Source organism: Cuculus canorus, chromosome 4 (assembly GCF_017976375.1).
Source record: "Cuculus canorus isolate bCucCan1 chromosome 4, bCucCan1.pri, whole genome shotgun sequence".
NCBI classification, from domain to species: Eukaryota; Metazoa; Chordata; class Aves; order Cuculiformes; family Cuculidae; genus Cuculus; species Cuculus canorus.
In genome coordinates, this window is record NC_071404.1 from 78,378,129 (window position 1) to 78,401,946 (window position 23,818).

The 23,818-nt window shown below is 50.3% G+C and overlaps 1 protein-coding gene across 10 annotated transcripts in view; it reads left to right on the forward strand.

Annotated features, from left to right (window-relative positions):
• Positions 1-23,818, forward strand: part of SLC4A4 (solute carrier family 4 member 4) — a 199,524-nt gene that overhangs the window by 77,109 nt on the left and 98,597 nt on the right. For all 10 annotated transcript variants that reach the window (XM_054065581.1, XM_054065583.1, XM_054065584.1 and 7 more), the window contains one exon: positions 3,999-4,178. In XM_054065581.1, coding sequence (XP_053921556.1) covers positions 3,999-4,178 — 180 coding nt within the window. The remainder of the gene's footprint in view (positions 1-3,998; positions 4,179-23,818) is intronic.

Sequence of the window (23,818 nt, forward strand, 5' to 3'; positions counted from 1 at the left end):
CCTTGGCTGCGGCAGGTGTTGGCTCAAGGAAGCCCTGACCCACCGCTGGCCTTCCCAACGGACAAAGTGCCGCTTTGACCTGCAGGTCTTGCTGTGCACCTCACTCATGGCATCTCAGCGTTGTGAAACACACACCTCTGGTCAACCCAAACAGCTCTAAAACTTAATGAGGTGCACCCAGAGGCCGATCGTTTCCTAGGGGGAGCGAGGAGGACGATGGGAGCAGCCCCTGGAAGAGAGGCAAGGTGCAGCCATGCGGGACCTGGAGTGCCAGGGGAAGTTCCAGACTGGGCTCTGTCCTTCCCAACCTCCCCTGAGCTGTGGGGTAATGGCACAGTTCTTGTGTCGCATTAAATGGATCGGTGTTACCATTTGTAGTCAATGGTTCTCATGGGAAAGGCTCTGTGACCCCGGTGAGAAGGAAACGACTCAGAGACCCGGGGCATTGAGAGGACGTGTCAATTGTTTCCTTCCAGGCGCTTTGGGAAGGGAGCCTAGAAGTTTATCTCAGCATTCGTAACAATATAAACAGATGCCAAGCACTTCAAGTACGCAGCGAAGGAAAATGTCTCGCTTGGCCTCCCCGAACAGATAGGAGGGGACGAAAAGTGCCGTTAAGTAAGTTTCTCCTTTGCAGACCAGGGGAAAGCAGCTAAGTCATGTAGACGTTTGCCTGCATGTATAGATTCATAGAATAGTTTGGCTTGGGAGGGACCTTAAAGCCCATCTAGTTCCAAGCCCCTGCCATGGGCAGGGACACCTCCCACTGGATCAGGCGGCCCAGCTTTGCTTTGCGTTACCAAAATCTGTGCTGTGCACATGTGGTGAATAGATTAAAGACATTGTCCCGTTCCGTTGGCTGCATATTGAAGTATTAAGATCCAGGCTTGCTACGATGCGTCTCTGTTATCAAGCTGACCACAGAATTAAAGTGGTTCAAAGGAGGGAGCTATTTCATACAGATACTGGCATCACCCCATCCTTTGGCACCTGCCTTTTGGATGTGCTCTTGGCTGTAAGAATCCCTCAGGAACAGTTATCCCTGTGCTGTCTGTCCCAGACCCCCCCCAATTCCTGCTCAGATAAGATATCCCCTTCTCTGTCCTTTTGCAGCGTTTATGCCGTCTGCTGTGTTAAAGCTGATGTTTCCAGTTGCTGGAATAGCTTTCCTGCTTCCCATTGGTGCACTAGAGCTAAATTGCCGCTCCTGGGCTTGGTCTGGAAGGTCTCGCTGCAGACGTCTCCGGTGTTGGCATCGTGGCTCTGCCCGTCCCCTTGCTGACAGGGTCCAGCGTGGGCATGTGGGGCCAGACGCAGCAGGCATGGTCCTTTCTCTTATCATAGAACCATGGAATGGTTTGGATTGGAAGGGACCCCAAAGCCCATTCAGTGCCACCCCTGCCATGGGCAGGGACCCCTCCCACTGGCTCAGGGGCTCCAAGCCCCATCCAACCTGGCCTGGAACCCCTCCAGGGATGGGGCAGCCACGGCTGCTCTGGGCAACCTGGGCCAGGGCCTCAGAGTAAAACATTTCTTCCTAATATGTAATCCAAATCTTCTCTCTTTCACTTAAAACCGCTCCCCCCATCCGCTTCCTGATCAAGCGCCCGCCCCCCTCCGCCCCCCCAGCTTTCCTGTAGGCTCTTCTGTCCCTGCTGCTCTTCCTGAGTCTGGACCTTGCTCAGCTCGATTTCTATTTCTTCTTGTGTCCTGCTCCCTGAGGCACCAAGTATAATCTATTATATAATGTAATTATAATAGACCGTATTGGTGGCTGGCAGTGTACTGGGCAGCGCCTGGCGCCTGCCAGCACCAACAGCCGTGCGTGCGGTGATGAGCTTGTCATGTCGCAGCCTCCACAGCACTCACTGAACGTCACTGTGGCTTTACCCTGAGAGATTTTTCCTACCCCTTTGTATCTGTTAGTTTATATCTTACTAACACTATATATTTGTATATTTCTTTTATTTATTCAGTATGTCCTTCTGCGTGGTTACCACTAGTACGTGAGCTCCAATGTGCTGTGGCCCTCGTGGCAGCAGAACGATGCTGTGAGCCGTTGGGGCCGTCCCAGGCACCGTCGCACCATCGCGGCTGTGAGTGGGGCAGGAATGTCTTTATAAGCCTCTGCTTTCTATTCCCATTTCCACATAACGAATGAGTTTGGGGCCGAACTGTCTTGTGCTTAGCCCCAGATTTTTTCAAGTGATTGTGTTGGAGAACAATTTATTTTTCCTTTCATTCTGTGGGACTTTGAGAATTAAGAAGCTTTTTTTCTCACTGAAAAGTCAGTTTGTTCAGAAATTGGGTATTTTGTGCCTACATTTGTGGTTATTCAGTCTCAAAGATTGGGTTTGTCATCACAAGGAATTAGAGATGCGTGTGTCGCAGTGAAGTGAACGGGTGGCTGCAGGCTCCAGCTTTACTGTTGTGCTGGCATTTCCAGAGCAGCTTCCCGTGTTTTGCAAATAGGAGCTTGACCTGGAACCTGGAATGCTTATTCCTGAGCTAAAGGGAGCTGGGCTGCTGCAGAAGGGAGGTGGCTGCAGCTTGGACTGGAGGGGTGCTGCTGAGCTCGGGCTTCCGATGCGGTCACCGTTGTCTTCTTGGGTGCCCACCCGCTTGCCAGAAGTTCCCGTGGGTTCAGCAGGGATGTGACTCTGCGATGTGGGGTGCATTTCGATGGCTTTCGTGGCTCCTGAGCCAGAATGGGGGCAAATCCTGCTGCCGTCATGGAGGCTGGGATCAGAACGCTGCTGTTCAAGGGCTCTCCCGTCTCACTCACCGACTGAACTGTGGTGGGACGGGGCTGCAGAATGGAGCAGCTCTCCGAAAGCTGTGCCCTCTGCCTTTCCTTGACTATGTCATCTGGTATCTTCACACGAGGTTTTAATAGCCATGCGTTCATGCAAAGTGTAAGCAAGGGCTAAGAATAGATGGCTGAGAGGTGACGGAGAGGGGCAGCCCTGCAGAAACGCTCTGCTGGGAGCAGAGGACAGTGTCCATGGATAAATACCTGCGTTCTCAGGGGTGTTTGTGGCTCATTCATTCAGAAAAATGCACTGCAGTCAGTAACAGGATGTGTGTGTTCATCTGGAGCTCTGCTTGGCTGTGCCGGGATGTGAGAGAGGAACCTGCTTTAGTCAGAAAGATAGAATACAGCTGCTTTTAAAGCTTAGAGTAAGCAGTTTGGATTATCTGGGTGGAAAAAAAGACCTGTAAATGCTTTCTGTGAGCACAAGGAATATTTATCCCAAGCTGGTAGAAGTTCAGAAAGCCCTGACAAGAAAATATTTTTATCAAGCTCATCAAACAGATGTAACAATGGCAACTCTACTTAGGTGCTTTAGTTTGAAATGAAAGCCTGCATGAAAAGGAAAAGGCGTACTCTGTGTTTACAGTCAGCACATGAAACTTGGCACTTACTCTTTTATTACTTTATGGTGGAAAGTGTCAAGCACTCTGCGGTTCACAGCAACTCCTGCTGGCCCTGCCTCGTCCTCTGCGTTACGGTAATGCCCAAATGGTACTTTGGCACTTGTTATACGGTGGCGTGTCGAGTCAAGCAACGTAAACCCCCTTGATCTGAGCTGTTCAGCTCAGCGGGGTCAGTTTGCACATGATAGGTGCTCGGTCCCGCCAGCGGGGTTGCTAAAACACGTGGAAAAATCCACGTAGAATGGTTTTGAAGAGCTCTGTATTCCATATTGCATAGTGGGTATAGTGACCTTCTGCGGGTTTTAATTTATCTTTGAATGAGTCACAAGGACAGAATGATTAGCAGAGAGTCTCAGGAATGATTGTGCCAAAAATATTTTTCCAAACTGTAGCTAAAGAGCTCCCAGCTCGTGTCTGGAGATGAGGAACATAGCGTTAAGTAATGTTCAGGCAGCAAAGAAAGGTCCTTCCGTTGCCTCTTTGGATGGAAGGCAGCACGAACCAGTGATAGGCAAACTATCCCCAGGCAGAGTTAACGTTGCCGTGCTTGTGTTCCCCAGGGCATCACACTATTTACATCGGGGTCCACGTGCCGAAGAGCTACAGGAGGAGGAGGCGTCACAGAAGAAGACCTGGGCACAAAGAAAAGAAAGAGAAGGAGAAAATCTCTGAGAACTACTCGGACAAATCAGACGTAGAAAACGCTGACGAAACAAGCAGCAGCATCCTTAAACCGCTCAGTAAGTACTGGTTTCAAATGTCCCTCGCTACAATGGTCTGTTGTCTAGCGATCTGCTCCTGACCTGATCACAGAGGAGGGAACTGGATCCACTAAAATCATCTCGTGTTGCAGGATCAGAGTGCTTTTAATCGGCTGGAAAAGGCAGAAGCTGGAGCAGGCATTTCGTCTCTCTGTATCACTGGGGTTTGCTCCCGTGCTAATACCAGCCAGGAACAGGCCAAATCCTACAATGCAGTTTGACACTGTGTGGAGAGAGATAGCAAGGAAACACAAGGGCTGGGTAGATGCGTAGACGGTTGTGTTGCAGCTTCTGCCCTGGCTCTGGGGATGTGCACCCTCTCTAGAACCCAAGCGCCCATGGTTTCAGCCGGAAACAGCTGCAAAGGAGCAGGTGGGTAAAAAGCACAGAGGCCACCGCTATAACCTGTAAGAAACATACCCGCTTGGGATTTGGCTTCATTAAATCCATAACTTGTGGTGCTAACAAGTCTTTTCCCTTCAGTAATTAACCAGTTGTAAGTTTTGCAAACAAAAAGAAGAATAAAATGTACCATTACTGTATGTTTGAGTATCTGTAGGGGTTGATAATCTGAATTTTGATAAGCAGATGAGGTCTGGTTTGGCTGCCCTGTGCTGAAATTGTTTATCAGAGGAGAGAGGTCTTTATCTGGTGTCATCCCTGGGCGGCTCTTTGATAACAGAGCTCATCTTGCTGTCTTCTCTGTCGGCCACAAGCTTGTCCTGCGGTTTGGATGCTGTCTGCTTAAATGTAGAAGAGGGAGAGAGATGGCTCCTTGCGAAATGGTAGCGCTACAAGGTTTGAGTGCGGGAGAAGAGCTCAGAATATAATAGAGCTCAGATTATGGAGGCTAATACCAAATGGCTGGAGTTTCATTAAATAAGTTATTTATAAGGGGAAAATGCTTCCTGTGCAAGCGAGAGGAGCAAACGAGGGTCGTACATATTTCTTCAAAGAAATATGTGAAGTTTTGATTTTGCAGTGATGTTGCTGGATCGGTGCTGTGTATCGGGACAGTAATGTGGGATCAGGTCAGTTGTGTCTTCAGCCCAGGGGGTGTTACTCTTGGTGGTGCTGACGCTTTGGAGGGTGGCAGCTGGAGAGCAAGGTGGGTCACAGAGTCTGGTTGCTCTTTGTAGCTGTAGCTCCCTAGTTGTCCCAAGGAATTTGTTGTCAATGCTCAGAAACCAGGAGTAGGATTTACACCGAAAGACTTCATTACCTGTCATCAAGAACTCCAGCTGTTTAATTTTTACATTTACAGCTTGGGGTTTTTGCCATGCAAGTGACCAGATCTGTAGAAATCCCTTTCTGGCTTCTGGATGTATCGCCATCCTAGAGGAACCACTTCCACAGACTGATTGTGGCAGCGGTTGAAAACCTATTTCTTCCGTCTGGTTTTGCTTTGCTGCCTTTCATTTTGTGCATCGTTTCTGGTTTGTGTGATGTGAGGAAGGGCTAACGGCATTTTTGCCTCTCTTGTCTCTGCAGGTGAGTGTGTTCTTGCTGCTCTTTGCCAGCGTGTAAAAACGTGCAGTCTTTTCCTCTCTCAGAGAGTTCTTCTGTAGACGCTTCCACTGTGGCCTCCTTGCACTGTGTGTTTCTGTACTGGGAACCGTTCAGTTCTGCACGGTATTGCAGGCGCCCCGTGCAGTCGCATTAACCCTGCATTGTCTGGAGCTTTTCCCGTACTGTTGCCTGTCTCACGTATCCGGATACCTTACCAGGGCCCTGCAGGGACTTGCTCTTTGCCGCTGGTGGCCGGCTCCCTTTACAAGCTGACGCAGTTAATTTCGAGCGCTGTAAGGGATAGCAGGAGGTCAGGTTACCGCCTTCAATTTCCAAACATTGAATTACATCTTGCCTCATCTCCCAGGTTTTTTTCCCTTCTGAAACTCTCGTTTGCATAGATGACCTGAATTATTTGTGTCCTGCTCTTCTTTTGCTTGCTGCTTCTGTGGTTCTGTTCCTTTCTTCTCTGGTTCTGTGTATGTAGGCTTCCTGCAGAGATTTCTGCTGTCCCGCTTTTGGCATCCTCCTTCATTTATAAATGTCTTTTTATTTCCATTTTGGTTTCTCTCTTTTAGGTGGCTGCTGATGTGAGGCAGTTGTTGGATGTGCAGCTGTGAATGGCTCTCACTGGAGCTTTGGTAGAGGCTTTGTGAGGGTCTGAGGGGGTGATGTGCACTACGGACCCGGCTGCCGTGTTCCCTTCTAGTTGTGGCAGGTGATTGCAAGAGGAGACCAGTTCTCTTGCGAGCCAAGTATGCATCACCAGCATAGTCTGATCATCATTACAGGCAGTCATGGCAAGAAATCTCAGTTATAACCCCGGTTTTTGATCTTCATCTGTTAATTGTAAATGAGTTAGGGGTGCACAGCTCAAATTCAGTTTCTAAAGAGCGCTGAGAATATTGGAAACAAAGCACTGGGGAATTCTGAGCAGCAGGTTTAGTGGAGTTGGGAGAAAGCTGAAATGAAATATCTTACAGAAATGCATAAGAAGCTGAGGTATGTGTTAGGACTGAGCCCTGTGGTTCAGGGGGTAGGACAGCGCGGGGGCGTTTGCTGTGCAGCAGGGGTGTCAGGCAGCCAGCGGGGAAGTGGCTGCGTTGTACCAGGAGGGAGGGAGGCTTGGAGTTGCTTTTCTTCTTTGAAAGGGGGAAAAATAGCAGAAACTGAGCAAGAAGTGAAATGCAGAGCGTGGAGACAAGTTGAGAGTTGAGCGTTAGTCAGACATGGTCATTTCCAGGGATGGCTGGATGTGGAGGGGCTGCACCTGTCCGAGCGGGGCCGGCTCTGCGGGGGCTTTGCGGGGTCTGCGTGTGGGCACACAGTGTTCCCGTGCCGTCAGAGGAGGAGAAGGGCTGGACACGAAAGAAGGAGGAAATCCTGAGCCCGCTGTGCCCTCTTACGTAGCTCAGCGCTTTTCTTGTGCGGGGACCCGAGAATAGAAGAGCGCGGGTGTTGCTGTTCCCGGGATTAAGGTCTGTGGTAATGACCTTTGCGTAACAGCGCTTTGCCGGTGGCTGGTGTAACTGGGGGCTGCCCTTAGCGCTAAAAAGGGATGGGATTCACACCCACTCCAGAGACTGAGGCTGGGGGGATACTGGGCTGTGAGGGTAATGTGTAGGGCGCTGCCTTCAGACGGGCTGCAGAGGTGATGGGTGTCTGCAAGGTTAATGAGATCCTAAAGGGAAAGTGCTGTTTATGCCATTAATGAGGAGTGAAGGGATGGAACTGGATGGCATCAGTCTTTTCCTTAGAACTGGAAGATTTTGGATTCCTGTATTCTGGTTTGTCAACCATGCTTGGAAACAAGCAAACCCCAATTTTACATGGAGAAAACCCAAACACCTTGAAGAAGGGTGCAGCACATTGCAGTCTGTGAAACTGAGAGTTTGCACAGCTCCTTCTCCTCCTTGGTTTTCACAGTTATTATCTTGGCCAACTGTAGACACCGTCAGTTCAGCTTGTATGGAATCCGTAGTCCATTTCATCTTTTAAGTATAAGGACAAGCCTATAAAATTTGATTTGCAAGTTATTTAATTACATAGTTCATAGATTCATGGAATCCTGGAATGGTTTGGGTGGGAAGGGACCTCGGAGCCCATCCAGTCCCACCCCCTGCCATGGGCAGGGACCCCTCCTACTGGCTCAGGGGCTCCAAGCCCCATCCAGCCTGGCCTGGAACCCCTCCAGGGATGGGTGCTTGATAAAATAGTTTCTAGATGTTCAAGAAATGACTCAATTATCTCTGTCATACCGAGAGCTTTGTATTGAGTAGCAAGCTTAAGCCAGCTTTGATTCTATACATAGTTTCTGTTTCTTTATGTGTCCCTGAGGACGGTGAAGCCTAAACCCAGGTTCCTCACCTGGAGATGATTTCTCAGCTGTTTTAGTGAAAACTGCACTGTCAGATTTTGTCCAGATCTGGATTTGACTCACCACGTCCAGTTTCTTTTCCCACAACAAAGGAACCTGATGGGACGTGTCTGTGGATACGGGTCCAGAAGAGCAAACCTCCCCTAGAAACAGTTTGTTCAAGGATGAAGCTGGTCTAGCGGCGCTTCTGTGCTTGGGAATTGGTGCCGTTAGGGAATGTCAATCCTTTGTTTTTTTTAATCTGTGTCCAGTTCAGTCCAAGAAGCCAAATTCTGGTAGTTTATGAGCAGCCGCCAGCTCTCCCACCTGGAGAGAGTCAGGGAAGCTGAACATGTACAGATACGTTCTATCCGTGGTGAATGAGTGCTTGGGAAAGATGCCTCTTTCAGAAATCCAGACAGGGACATTCCCTGATACGCTTACGAGGAGGCTGGCAGGCGACGTTCCCTCTGCAGAGCCCTTTCAGGGTATTCCAGGCCTGCAGGGCTGTCTCTGCGCTCCAAGGGAAACTTGTAGTTGGCAGCCGTGTTCCCAGGCAGGACTGCTGACACTGCCGCGAGCGGGAATGCCGCTTCGGCACTGGTGAGACCGCACCTCGAATACTGTGTTCAGTTCTGGACCCCTCACCACAAGAAGGATGTTGAGGCTCTGGAGTGTGTCCAGAGAAGAGCAACGAAGCTGATGAGGGGCTGGAGAACAAGGGTTACGAGGAGCGGCTGAGGGAGCTGGGGTTGTTTAGCCTGGAGAAGAGGAGGCTGAGGGGAGACCCTATTGCTCTCTACAACTGCCTGAAAGGAGGTTGTGGAGAGGAGGGAGCTGGGCTCTTCTCCCCAGTGACAGGGGACAGGACTAGAGGGAATGGCCCGAAGCTCCACCAGGGGAGGTTCAGGTTGGATATCAGAAATAAATTCTTCACAGAAAGAGTCATCGGGCACTGGAACAGCTGCCCAGGGAGGGGGTCGAGTCGCCTTCCCTGGAGGTGTTTAAGGAACGGGTGGATGAAGTGCTGAGGGACATGGTTTAGGGAGTGTTAGGAATGGTTGGACTCGATGATCCAGTGGGTCCTTTCCAACCTGGTGATTCTGTGAATCTGTGATTCTGTGATTCCTTCCACTGCGGGCTGGTACCGCTCGCCTTCCAGACGAGGGGGACCGGCACCTTGTTTCTAAAAGCACCTCCTTTAGCCAGCCTCAACTGGGTTTCCTCTTGGAATGAGTGTGAAGGAAATGCTTTTTAGCGGTGATTATTCTGTACTGCCCAGGAATCATAGAATGGTTTGGGCTGGAAGGGACATAAAAGATCATATGGTTCCAACCCCCCACCCCTGCTGGCGCACAAAAACTCCCCCCAAAATATATATATTATTGCATTTCTAGTAAGTAGGCTTTAAATACTCCCTTCTTGGCTGCCTAAAACACACGAGTTGGAAAACAGATGATGGTTTATGCTGCCAGAACACTGCAGAAAGGGAAGGAGACTACACTGGGAGGCGATGAGTCAAGTGGGCTTTCAGAGGGAAGGTTTCGGGATTTTCCTAGTGTTGATGGCTGGAATGCTAATCAGTTGGTCTGTGATTAACCCTGGTTAATGCACTTGTGGGTTGAAGGAAAGACCCAGCTGGCTGGACGCAAGGGTTGATCGTGGAGAGCCCTGGGAGGTGGGGAGCGGTGGCAGGCCTGGTTCCCCCTCCGCGGCATGGCTGGTTGCTTATCGCAGCGTCGAGCGGGAGGGATGGTTTGCTGTCCCTTACAAGGGAGGAAGAAGGAAGGCAGCCACAATTTTCTTCTTCAGGACAGGCTGTGATCTGAATCCATTTCCCTCTTCCTCATTCTTTACGAAAGACATGGGGAGATTTTCCCATGAGGAAATGCATCTCTACTTGATCTGGGAAGGGGGTTCTTCTCCTTGTCTGGTTAGCTTGGCTCACCTCCCTGGCTCAAACCCAACCGAGTCCTGTTTCTGGGAAAGCCCTGTCACAGCAGGCAGCGGGGAGAGATGCCTGTGCTTGGGCAGAACGTGCTTGGGTTGTCCTTGGCCTGGCCCAGCTCCGTGCCCGTTGGACACAGCACCTGCAGAATGGTATGTGTTAGTGAACCACAAATCTCTATTTTGAAACTCCAGTGGTGCGTTTAGAACAGAAGTGCTTGGAATATGGGGCACATATGCAGCAGATGTGAGCAACAACCCTGTCAGAAGAAAGAGAAGTAGAACGGTGTGTGATTTTTTGACAGAATGGAAATTCATCTTTGGCTGATCTAAGCATGGCCTTTGGTTTCTGGAAGGAGAGGAACTGTCTGTGTGCATTCGTGACTCTGAATTCAGTAGCCGGGGTAAAAGTCGTTTTATAGGCAAAGGCAGCTCCAAGCAAATGGAGAGCAAGAAGCCCAAAATGTAAACTATCGGTCCACCACAGTCCAGTGAAAGGATGCTGACTCCTCTGCTCTGTAGGGTTTCACGGAGCTGTCGATGCAGCTGCTGGGTGTGAGGAGGCTGTGAGCCTTCGTCCAGTGTGTGGGAAGGAGGCAGTAGGCAAGCGGATTGCAGCATCTTGTGCGCTTAGGGTCTTTCTCCTCAGAAATACGGAGTCTCGTTGGCTGCCTGACTTTGGCCTCTTTCCACTAAAAGAGGGAGAAGTGGTTGTGAGCTGAGGTCATCTTTCATCGTACGCTGCTCGTTGCAGCTCTTCCGCACCTGGTCACGTGCGGCTCAGCTCACCAAAGGTTTGCTTTGCCTGTGGAAGAGTGTAATTCTCATCCTGTTTGCAGGACACAAACCCAGAAACGGGGAAGAGAGGTTGAAAATCTGGATCTGTCTGTTGGAGTGGTTTCTTGAGGAACCGTAGCAAGAGGCAAGGGATTATAGGTCATCCCAGCAAAGGCTTGTGAAGGTTTGCGGTTTGCTCAGAGGAATTCCTTTTCCACCCACCAGCAGGAGTTCTTGAAGGTTTTAGTGAAAGCCACCTCTCTTGAGCCCTCAGATGTGGATTAGGAGGAGCGTTCGCTGAAAGAGAAAGCATTTGCAGCAGAGTCATTTCATGAAGGCAGTGCTGGAGCCTTGTGCCGTCGCTCAGGATGGAGTGCTGCTCTCCCGGAGCAGGTGAGGTTGGATCTAGGTGGATCCAGACCAGACAACTGTGTCCCTCTGTAATTGCCGAGTGTCATCCTTCCCTGTGGGTCAATACACACCTTCTAACGAGTCTAACTTAGCCTGCAGCCTCCTCTCTCATGTAAGTTCTGTCATCCCGGGGCTGGCAATGCTGGAGCTTCGAGGAATCCTGCTTGCTCTGAGTTTTAGGCACGTGTGCTGAGACTTTGCTGCTGAATACCTGCATGGAAGTAGTGCTCGGGAGGATGTTTGACATGAAAAGAGAGCTGGAATTGTCTCTATCAGATTGTCTGAACGTGACAGATCCTGCAGCATCTGTTGGCACTGTTTCCTTTTCTGCAAACCGGTCAATCGGTACTTGATTTATCGAGAAGCCCAGCGACAGAGAAGGTGTTGTGGTGAGCAGTCCTGTAGCGTGAATTCACACACTGATTTGTTGAAATGGAGGCTTTTCCATGCATCATCCAAGGACAACAGTTTGTGTTGCTTCTGGGTGATGCTTCACATTTATTGAGAGTCATCCTGTTCCGATGCACGTCCGCCCCTTTGCTCAACGCTAGCGCTTGTGTCCATCTGTGGCTGTGCCACCCAGACAGAGACAAGGCTCCACTGGAAACCACTCAGGAAAAGCAATTTGAGCCCACCAGTGGGGGAAACCATCTCTTTCTGGTCTTAACTGCAACCCATGATACATTAGGAGGGGGAGCTTCCCGATTTTCCGTGGTAGGGCTCTCCTTACAAAGAGCAAACTTTGCTGTTCTCCAGCCCAGAATTGCCTGTTCTCAGGAGCATATCTACACAAAACTGGAAGCGAAATGTTTGCAGGGTTATGGAAGCAGAATGGTCACTCGAGGAGAACACAGCATGCCTGATGTGTCGGGATACCTGCCTGCTTGTCGAAATGCTTCTGGCTGAGACACTTATGGAATCGCTCCCGTTTGCCTTCAAGTAGGGTGTGCGGTGGCTGTTTAATCGTACGTCTCTTAAAAACTGTGTTTGTGATCTCTTTGGCTGTTCTCAGGCGGTTGTCCTGCCTCTTGATGTGCAGTCTGGTTTGCTAGGGAGTGAGCTTCTGGTCTTGCTTCCCAGCTTGGAGTGCTCTCCTCGCAGGAAAAGATCCCATAGTATGGGAAACGTGCTGTTGATTTCCAGTGCAGAGTGGAAGTTGCCAATCCCACTGTGGAGCCAGCCCATCCATAATGAGATCGAATTAATTCAACAAGGATATTTAAACATCAATTTAGGGAGGCTCAGAATTGGTGTCTACCCTGAAAGTTCATTAAGCCAGCAGCTATAAATAGCAAGAGACAGCTCTGGATTGAAATAAATGTCCCTACTTAGCAGAGCCGATGGAGCACAGTGTGCCAAGAATCCTCCTCCGATTAGTGATGCTGGATATTGCAGCAATCCAATTTCTTTCCTGGCTCTTCAAGACACGGGGTGGGATTTTCCAAAGGCTTTTAGCTTCGGCTCACCCCAGTAAGAGCAGCGGCAGCCCAGTGTCGAGAGCCTTTGGAAAACGCCAGGATGGCTTTTTCTTTTTGAGTAGAGATATTAGTATTTCACATAGGGAAGATGGTCAGGGAGGCTTTCCCGTAGATGCAAGGGGATCTTTGGTACCTTGGTCCTCAAGGCGTGCGCAGCAGGGTGGTGCAGTTGGCCGAAGCGTGCCGCTTTCTGCCTCTCCAACCTGAGCTGTAGCGAGGACATGCAGCGCAACCGCAGGCGTAAACAGAGAAATAATTGCAGCTTCGATTGCAAACATGCCCTCTGCATAGCTGGGGGCCCGTCGGAGAGGCTGAGCACATGGGAAAGGGCCTGGAAGGTGCCGAGGGGCAGGCAGGCTGTGGGAAGGGAGCTGGGAGCAGGTCAGCCGGTGCCGGCCGAGTCCGAGCCAGCTGCTGACACAGCCCTCGTGTCTGCTCTCGCCTTGTGAAGGAGAGACCGCTAATTGCCTGGGCTGGGTATCTGGCTCCCTAGGATCAAGCCAGCCGCGTCCTGGCCCTCAGTGTTTGGTTCGGGGCTGTCTCCACCTGGGCGAAGCTCCTGGAAGGCAGGGCCCCTCTCGCCACTGGCAGCTCGCCTGCTTTTGTGGTCAGAGTTCACTCTCTTGCCTTTCACTGCAGGGGACGCAAACCTGGAGTTGCATTAGATTTCCAGATGTGTATTTTGGGATTTATGGGTGGGTGCAGAGAAGAGGCTGTGACCTCAAAAAATGCAGAGGAGATTTTTCTTGATGTCTTAAGTCAACTGGTGGTTAGGAGAACTTCTTATAGGTGTGGGAGTGACGGAGAAGTGATGTCGCTGGGACACAGTCTGGGTGGTATTTCCCTTCTAATTACATTCTACTTGCAAAGCCTCACAGCTCGCATGGAAGCACTGGGATAAGGTTAAGGCCCAGGGTGGTAGGAGGTTGCATCTGGATGTGAGCTGTCACCACAGGTAAAGGCTTTCTTTTTTGTTTTGGCAAGAGCACAGGGTTTTCTCAGACAGCTAATTAAAAAAATCGCTGTCTTTGCAACACCACACGAGTGAAGTGTTGGTTTTTTTTCCTTTTCTTATTTGACTTGTGCCTGTGCCTATCGTGTGAGGGTTTCCTAGGAACACTCGGGTTTGTTTTAAGCTATTTGCCCTTCCCTTGCAAAGGGAAACACTTCAAAATACTTTGTCCTCCCCTTACATCCATCTTAGTTAGGTAAATGTGTGGCTGCAGTGGGGCTTACGCTGCCCTGCCTGGTGCTCTTGGTTGGCCTTTGCTGGCGGCCCCGGGAGTGGGCCAGCGCGTGCCGGGCAGCGGACGAGTTGTTCTTGAGGGTTAAAAGGGGCAGGCAGCTCTTTTTTGTTCCCTGTTTCCAGGTAAGCAGGCAGTGCGGGTTTTTATTGCTGCCCTGCTCTTTCCCGCACCGTTATGCACGGCCCCTGTCCACTCTCCTTACGTTTTCTAAGATAATTATTGACGCGTTTTTAATACAAGAGCAAACCACTTGTAACTTTGCCAAGCTCTCATTCCCTGCTTGTGACAGCTGGGAAAGGAGCTAAGCTGGGTTTTTATTCCCTTGCAAAGGCCAGATTTGGGGTAGGTGGGATAAACGGTAGAGCCAGACTGTTCCTCCCTCCCATGAGGCGTCTTTGCCGGTGGTGCTGGTTGTTACGGCAAACACCGAGGGCCTCTGGGGCAGAGGATTCGTGCTTCTCCTGCCCAGAAAGCTGTGGTAGGTGTAACTTGGGCATCAGTCGAGTACTCATAGGAAGGATGCGTGTGCGCCTGTTTGGAAGGAGGACACGGCATCTGAGCTTTGCCCTGTGAGCCTCTGGCAAGCCCCGAAAGCCTTCTGAAGGGACATTTATGGTAAGGATTGCCTGCGAGGGAAAAGAAATCTCATCCTGACAGCATTGCCCGCTTTATCCTCTCTGGTTGGCATTCGGTAGACACAGCTTTGTATCTCGCTCTGGTGACTCTTGGCCTTGAGCAAGACCCTGCCTAAGGCGAACTCCAAACTCGGCTCCCTGAGTTCTCCCCTCTCTTCTCCTCTGCTGTGCTCTCCCCACCGGGGCTTGAGGACAAGGGGCTAAAAACTGAGGGGAGAAAACACTGTCTCTACTGGGCTTCCTCTTGTCCTGAGTCCCGCGAGCAGTTGACGTGCCGAGGGTGCTGTGCAGGCTGTTGGGCGCCAAGATCTGCCCCTGGTGGAACCTCTCAGCTTACTTCCCACGTCTTCCTTCTTTCTCCAGTCAGCAACAGTTTTTCTTTTCTTTAAGGGCTTTTCCACGCGCTCCCCAGTGCCACTAGAGTGTCCTTAGGAAATGGAGGACGGTTCAGCCACACAAACCAAACTGATCATTGCAATCGTGTGTGGCTCCTCAGCAGGAATGAGCAGCGTAGACTGAAATTCCATAGTCAAGCTTTCCTTATTTTGTGTTCGTGTCATGTTTCGGATGGAGTTTAGGAAAGTCAGCGCTGGGAAGCCATCGCTATCGGCTGGGCCCGGGATGATGTGAGGATACAGGACAGAATTCTCCATCTGTGCAGAGGCCAGGATAAAATTCTGCTTTCAGAGATGTTGGGATGTGGCTGGAAGAAGCAGCCACTGCTGCGGAAGAAGCAGGGAGTGAATGAGATCCTTTTCTTCTCTGGAGAAGTGGTAATGGGCTTTTTCTGGGGATTATTTCTAGGGGTGGCGCGTTTAAAGGCGCAGAGTCTTCTCTCCAGGTACACTGGGAAACCTGCTTCTACCACTTTTGTTGTTAAATAAATGAACCGTACCAACTGCTATGTTAATAACACCAATAGAGGTGGTAGAGCAGCTCCTCTTAAGGTATTGTTGAGTTGAAGTGGTTGAAATCGATGACCAAATCAATTTAAATATGAAGTACAAGTACAGCAGCGATGGGGTTTAAGCCGCCTGCTTTTAACACCCCGGCGCTGTCGCTCTACTGCCACGTGTCTATGTTTTCTCTTCAAACTAAAGGACTGACGCATATTTTTTGGTTAAGTGACAGTTAAGATTCCTCTGTAGCTTTATCTTCCGCTTGTGAGGGGACTTAGAAGGATAAACCCCATCTGGTTAGTCCTGAATTAATTGCTGTGAAGTTGGAATAATCAGAACTGACCGCTGTGCATTTGGTTAGTGTGGTCTGGGCAGGACAGAGAACAGGAGCCGCAAAGCGACGTCAGGAGTCAGTCTCAGCCCCTCTTTGTTTTGGGGTAGGACTGAGGGATTCGGAGCACTTCCATTTGCTCGTCCTTCCCGTCTGCTTGCTCGCAGCTTTACAGTTGAGCCATTCCTGCTTCAGAGTGATATTTGCTGTGCCAGGCGGATTTTATTAGCGACCTCCCTTGGCCAAAGGTGACACAGTTAATGGTGCTCGGTGTAGAGGGAAATAATTCGGTGTAAACTCTGCCTCGAGGGAGAGCTGTCTGCTTTGGGGATTTAACGCTGTTCCTCGGCTTCGTCTTGAAACTTCTTCAGTGGTACCAGACTAAGAGCCTCGGGGAAGTTTTTATAGAATGCCTTTTGCCACTGTAACGTGAACGCTATTCCCGGTTCAGACAGACAGAGGGAAAAGAAGGGAGTTCCTTTCCCAGCCAGAGGAAGAGCGCCTTTACCTGGAAGCTCCTGGGCTAATCCTCTGCCTCGGACTGATAGCATGTGCCGCTCTAATTACCTAAGCCACCTTAAGTCTTTGCCTAATTCTGTTCTCTGCATTCACGTGAAACTGCTAAAGGACAGAAAAGTCTCAGGAATTCACCGTGCGGCGGGGGGGAAATCTCATTTAGAAGCAGTTTGAGTTCAAGCCAGAGATATTTGCATAGCTGAGAGGGGCTGAACTGAGTAGGTGATGGGGTGGTACTGTAAAGCTGCCCTTCTGGGATTAAACTCTGGGCAAATCTGCTGGACGGTGTGGGAACAAGCCATCCCAGAGCTCCGGCCTCCCCTCTGTGGGTGTATAAACCAGAGTCTGAAGCACTTCCAAGCACATCTGGACCTGTCACTGAGCGTGGCAGCTATTCCAACCCTCCCCTTGGGTTTCGTACGCAGTGGCTCATACAGCAAGGGGGATTCTGCCGCGTGTCTTAGCGGAAAGCGTGGCTTTGCTCAGACGAGGCTCGGCCTTACTGGTTTACTGGCAAACTGGGCAGCGGCGGGGCCACCTCGCTGCTCTGTGTTCATTTTGTAGGTGGAGGCGGTGTGAGTGCTGCTTGGAGCCGAATGCTTTGGGGCAGCACGTACTGCACTACCAGAGAGGGAAAGCAGCTGTTGCCGAGATCCTTACTGACACAGTGGAAGTGGATATGGGATGTTCTTCACTCTCCCTGCGCAGTCGGTATCACCCTGGGCAGAGGATGAGGCCGTCAAGCAGGTTACAAGCTCTCCCCTTAGCTCGGTTTCCAGAGTCACTTGAGAAAGAAGAGGGCCCGGATGGGCATCCTTAGGAAGCCTCGACGCAGGCTCTGCAAAATCCTCTACTGTGAATATAACCAATGGGTGGATTTTCTTCTCTAAGCCCTGCTTGGTGTTTTCTCTTGGCTCTTGTGAATCTTACTGAACGATTCCTGTTGGAACCGCTTAAGTTGTTGATCCTTAACCTCATTGTTCTCGAAGCAAGGATCTTTCTCTTTAATTTTTCTCTCCGCGCTCTGATATCTGCCTATCCCTCAGCAGAGCTGCTGTGGATTCGCCTGTCCCTTCTCGCTCCTGCAGGAGGAAGAAGGCAGGTCAGCCGCTTCCGGAGGGACTGACCTGGCAGGGGCGGTGTTGGGGGATAGGGATGGATAAAAGAGGGGCTCTCCAAATGCTTCTTGCAGTGTGGAGCTGAATCTTCTCTCACCCCAGAAGGTGCAGAGCATTATAATCATGACCTACTAACCTCCTCCAGTTGGGATTGTGGGTTTGGGCACTGAGTGCGCAGATGGCTGCTCTCCGCACGGCAGCAGATGCCGCTGATCTTCTGAGTGGGATCAATAGGCATTTAGCAAAACTGTGTAGAGATGCCTGCAGAACCGCAGCGCTGCTCCCTTCTCCCTCGCACCAGCCACTGATGGGCCCTTTCCCTTTGCCTCTTGGCACCCCCCATGCATTTCCTCCTCCGGATCGGGCTGGCACGCAGATAATACGGCTAATTTTGATTGCACAAGGAAGCTGTTAGGGAATGAGATGATTAAGAAATGTGCAGAGGGTGAAGCAGAGATCTTGAGGGCAAAAACTTATTTTACTCGGATGCTGGTAGGTTGGTATGACAAAACGGGAGCGTTAATAAAAGGAAAAGGCAAATCAGTTGCATACGAAATGCCCTGCTGATGGCAGGGCTCTTTCTGCCTCCCTGCAGAAGAGAACGTCGCTCCAGTGTGGGCCGTGCTGGAGCTCCAGCTTGCCTCAGGGTGAACACCAAAGTAAGTCTATATAAATATAAAGCATCATTATACCCTCACGAATGCTTTTGAGGGAAGACTTTTGTTCAGGCTGACTCTTCTGCAGCTGCCAGTCTGGTCCAAAGCCTCGCTCCTGGGTTTCTTTCTCTGCCAGGGCTATTTTTGGGATGGTGAACTTGCTTTGGAGCAGTTGCTGTGTTGTGTGTATGTTCGTGCCGCGAAGAAATAACACCTTATCAGGGGGCAAGAACTGTTTTTTATCTCTTCCGACTCCTTTATCTCTCCGATAAGCCAAAAGGGGCTATTTCATTTGAGCTGAAGGATTGGAAGCCAAAGAACCATCACCAAAGGAGATGGAAATGGAACGACACAGATTTTGGTGTCACAAACCTGGAGAACAAACGAGACAGGGTGGAAAACGCCTCAGCCCTGATACTGAAATCATTGAAATCATTGCAAATGATTTCCTTTCTTCTTGGTTAGTGTCAGCTTTCCCAGAAAAATGGTATATTCACGAAAATCCATCTGTGAGATACCTGAAATGAGAGCTTTGAGATCTGTGGGCTGTGCTGCTCGGCTTCGAATCCTGGTCCAATATCTGCTCAAGCAGGGGAGAGTCTTTGTCTGGATTTATGTGCTGATTTCTTCCCCACCGAGTGAACTGTGAAATACTGATACTGAGTACATCAAAATGATGGGTAGGGAAGAGCTTGGTCATTTGAAAGCTGAAGAGGAAAGCAGATGTGAACTGAAATCTAGATACGTTCTTTATAGAATTGCCAGATTTATGTCTTGAAAAGGCAGATCCCTTTTGGTGCATCTTGCCTTGTGGTTTGTGGACTCGCCTGAAGAGCAGTACAGAGCTCAGCAGTTAAGTGGTAATAAAGGTATGCATAAATCAGCAGAGCCTTTCCTTCTGCTTGTACAGAACCAGATGAATGGGCTAGTCTTAACCTGAACGTGGTGTTGGGCTGGCGTTCAAGTCTCATTTCCAGCTGGAGACCTTGATATTTAAATATAGCAATGGGAACTGAGTTCATCCAGCTGAGGAGGGGTGTTTGATTTAGCTCGGGGCTATGGGTATGTAATACCCTGGGAATTGCACGGCTGTGCATGAAAGGAGAGGTATTTTGAGCATCCTGAGCTCTGGAGACCTCCAGCAGTTACTCTGTTGTGTTCATCTTCCAAGAGCGGTCTCATAACGCTGTGACTTAGTCGGCTTAGGTTTCAGGCTCTGATTAATAACTTGGCTCCTCTGCGCTGAAGCTACGTGGGAGCTTTTTTTGCTAGGGGAAATGTCTGCCCTTATTCCTTATTTGCACTTCAGCGAGGGGAGCCTGGGATCCGCAGCGGGGCTGCTAAATCCACGCTTTGCCTTCCTTGGGAAGGCTCTCCTGGTGTAAAAGCAGTGGTGAGTGGAAGGATGCTGGAAGGTCAAAACGAAGCAGAAGGTGTAGGTATCCAGACCTGTTTGCACACCAAAGGGAAGAGCCGGGCTCTGCCCTGAGTCTGCAGTGGGTTTGGCCTCGGAGAGCCAGGAGTCGCGATGGACCTGTGGCTTGGGGTGCCTGGGCCTGTGGGAGCCGGGTGAACGTGGTCTGAGAGATGATGCAGATCACAGATCAACCTCTTATACGCAACGTGGGGAGTCATAACCAAAGCTGACAGTGCTACGGTGAGAGTTTGGTCCCTGGCTGTAGAGCACTGATAGCACTGGGGGGTTGGGGGATGTTTTTATTGTTATTTTCAGGTGGATAAGCAGCTCTTAGAATGTGAATCATCAGGAAGGAAGAAGGATGCACGCTAAGTAACACTGCTCGCAGGAAAGAGCAACTGCGAGGACAAACTTTGTGCTTGGCTTTTTGTGCAGGGAGGCCAGAGAAGCGATGTTGAAAACAAGATTTAGGTATCGGGACGCTTCCCAAGTGTCCTGCACCAAATCTGGACAGCGAGAGGTGTCGCACAGGCTGGGAGAAGCTAAATTAAGGTTTTGCCGTGGCCTGCAGTCCGGCTGAGTGAGTCTCTCCATGACCTGTATGGGAGCAGAGGGTGATGAGCCTCTGTGAATCCCGTGTCTGAAATAGAGATGGGCTCAAAGAGCTCCGGACGGGCAGCACCGCAGCCTGTGTCCTTGCAGTGACTTTGCACCTTGATTCCCAGCAGAGGGGCTGAACGGGGGGCTCGAGGTGGCTGGAAGTGCTTAGGAAGAGGGTGGTGGCCGTGTTCAGGGGGAGCCACTGTATTTTGGCATCAGACACTTCATGGTCTCTGTGGTGATGGTGAAACTTTCATCGCCGCTGCGTACAAAGTGTAAACTTGAGAGATGGCAAATGGGAGATCCACAAAGTTTTGTGAGGCGTTCAGGGGCAGTTATGTGGGTGGGGTGGATCTGCTCCCAGTGAGGACATGTGTAGTCACACAAAACTGCGTGGTTTTAAGTCCACAAAGGCGATGGAGATGTTGAGGCCAGGAAAGAGTTTCATGGATATGGGAAGATCTCAATGTGTGACTTTGGCCATTTGGTCCTTGGTCCTCTGAAAGCTTTCTGGGCTGCGTTGCAAATCTCTCAGCTCCAGATGCTGCAGAGAAGAGGAAATCAGCTTCCTGCTCCTTGCTCGCAGGCTGAGCGCTGACTGGAATGTTCTGGGCGCTGACTCTTCCTTGCGCTTTAGGTATTCCTAGAGAACGTGTCTGACCCCGTTCTGTTGGACATGCTCTTATTTGGGTTTCCCTTTATCTGTCTGAGACTTGTTCTGCCTACTTTGTGTATCGCGGTGTGCTTGTTCCTGCCTGTTTCTATGTAAATCACCTGGGATGGGAAACTTAAGAAGGATGAGTCCATAGGAAAAAAGAAAGGTAGTCAAGTGATTTCATTCCAGCATGCATTTCGTCGTGGGAATAAGAGCACACTCTGCAGAAGGAACATGCTCACCACCAACCAGTGTAAATGTATTTAGTGGCAACAATTGTTCCTTTGGCAAAGTCGAGCTAAAGCTCTCGCAGGGGATTAGCTGAGGCTTTGTATTAAAGTTGGGCTGAAACATGCTCCGCATTCCTCGTGGCGGAAAAGCGGTGCCATCCAGAACAGTTGTTTCATGTCTGCTTCAAGAAATGGGGAGTATTCGGGGATGGCCTGTGTCACAGGAATGGCTCATGGCTCGGAGGATCCCGTTTGCTCCTGGGAGGCCAAAGGAGCGGCGATGTATCCACAGAACAGGCAGATTTCAACTATACCTGTGTGGATTTAGAGCTGAATTTTGTCAGCTGTGTGGTTCGGAGGCTAAGCTCCTGCTCTAGTCTCCTCGTTTCGATCAATCACTGCCTGGCCACAGGGGCTTCGCAGCTTCTTGCAGCTCCTACAGGTGGTGTGTGGGTAACTCCTGAAGAGCTTGGGATGAACAGCGTCCCGTGCGATCTGTACGAGGAAGTCGTGCTGTAAGGCCTTTTGCTAATCTGAATCTGGTTTCCGTTCCAGCTGTGTCAGTGTGACTTGGTGGTGAAAAGGGAAGATTTCCAGTTCTTTTACTGCGTCTGCTTAAAATACACACTCCTGGGTATGTAAAAGGGGCAGGGTTTGTTAATTAATTGCTTGCCTTCACCATGAGATTGCTCTCTCTCTTGTGGGTTCCTTTGATGCCTCGGAAATACAGAAGAAGCTTCCAACTGCAGGCAAAGCCACGTTTGGGGTTAGATGGGAGCAGTTCTTGATTGTCGGCCCTTTAGTTGTGGAAAGAAGGCTGACATCCCAGCGTCCTCTTCTCCGAGAGTTTGCTCTTTGCCATAAGAATCGGAGGAACTCGAGTGGTGCAGGTAGAGGCTGCCAGAACGTTTTTTGTCAGCGCCTATGGGACAGCACAGGGAGCGGGCTGTGATTCCGGATGGCAGCGAGGAACAAGTTTAACCTACGGCGTATATTTAGCCTGGCTGCTTTCAGGCAGCTTTGCATCCCTATTTACAGCTGAAGTGCTGTGCTGACTGCTGATATAAATAGTTTGCCCAATTGGAGCTGCTCTGTCTACGTGGGGAATCCTAGGAGCGGGCTAGGTTTCAGGGAGCACTCGCGGCCGCCCTGCTGCGCTGGGATGATCCAAGCAGCACGGCTTTGCCAGATGGCTATTTCTGGGACCAGGGTAGGGCGATGAGCAGCTCTGAGTTCCCCTTGGAAGCAGTGATGCAGTTGCTGACCTTCTCCCCGAGTCACAAGTGAGCCAGCCTTCTTCCTACCTGCTGCTGAAAGGCTGTGCACCGACCCTGTCCTACGTGGAAAATGACCAGCAAGAGCCTGGTGGTGGTCATGCCACCCTGCCAACGCTCTGTGGTGGGCACTGCCACCCTGCCAACGCTCTGTGGTGGGCACTGCCACCCTGCCAACGCTCTGTGGTGGGCACTGCCACCCTGCCAACACTCTGTGGTGGGCACTGCCACCCTGCCGACCCTTCTGGCCAGAGCTACCTCCGGCTGGTGGCGTTCATGCTTATGGAGAAGCCGAGTCCTGCGGGCTTGAATTTTGCAAAGGCTTGTAGCTGGTACCGTCCGTGGAAGGATGTCCGAGGACATCCCGTATTCACAGCAATTGGAGCTGTAGGCTCCCATTCCTGAAACTTAGCAGTGGTCGGGAAGCTGTGGATGTATTGTCTTTCCTTTCGATGTAATGGATGCGGTACCTGTTAGCAATCCAAGGGGCTTTTCTTGGTACTTCAGGAGAAGAGGATGTACTGTTTGCAGTAAAAAATAGTCTGGTGGATCCAGATGTCCCAAAACTGCCGTTCGGCGCCAGAAGGAGGCCTTCCTTCAGGAGAATTTGTTCTGTCTCTGAGTGCTCTGGGAGACCGTAGGTACCTCTCAAGTGCAATTAAGTATTATTTTGGGGCTGGGGGAATAATTAGTTTGACTTCTTTACCTCTGCAGCTGATCCAAGGTTTGTGCCTTGACTCTTTCAGTAGTCCCGTGACTGATCCCATCCGTTTGTTGACATAATTGTGTGCTTTTTTAAAGATGGAGAAACATTGGGGTATTTGCTTCATCATTCCGTAGCGTTATTGCACATTTCTAATGGAGAAGGACCTACCAATCCAAGGTCCTGTGTTTATAGCCGTGTCTGCCAAGGAAAGTGGAAAGTGTAGCACTTTGGAGAGGACCTGTTCATTCCTGCGGTCGGAAGGGAACGCGGTTGCTTTAATCAAATGGAAGGGCTTTGAAGACAGACAGGGCTATCAAAATATACAGCAATATTAATGTCATGACTTAAGAACAAGGTTCCTTTCTGGGAGAGAAGAAGGGTTGTGTGTTTATAGATTGCAGGAACACTGCTAATTTCAGCTGACACCTGGTAAACGCTCTTTACATCTGACACGTTTACATCAGCTTCTCAGTATTGAAGGTTTTGTCATCATAATGGTAATGATTATTTTACCACAGCTTTGGGATTGTGAGCCTGAGATGGACCAGAAAAGGCATTTGTGGTTTTTTTCACCCTCCTCTTTACGTGGAGAAGTACGGGATCTTGGGTTGCACTGAAATTTGGAGGCTTGGCAAGTTGATCTCCTTGCTGGTTGGTCTTCGGCACAGGTCGGAAATACGTATTTTGCTTTGCTCTGAGGTTTCATCAGGAAATCTCTCAAGGGAGATATTTGGAACCCTGAGCGTTGGAATGGCTTCTGTTCTCAGTGAAGTCGTGGTGAGGGTCTGAGCAGCTGCAGAAGCCGTCGCCTGCTCAGTGACTCCAGTCCAGACTTATTGTCATCGCTTTCTCTTTTG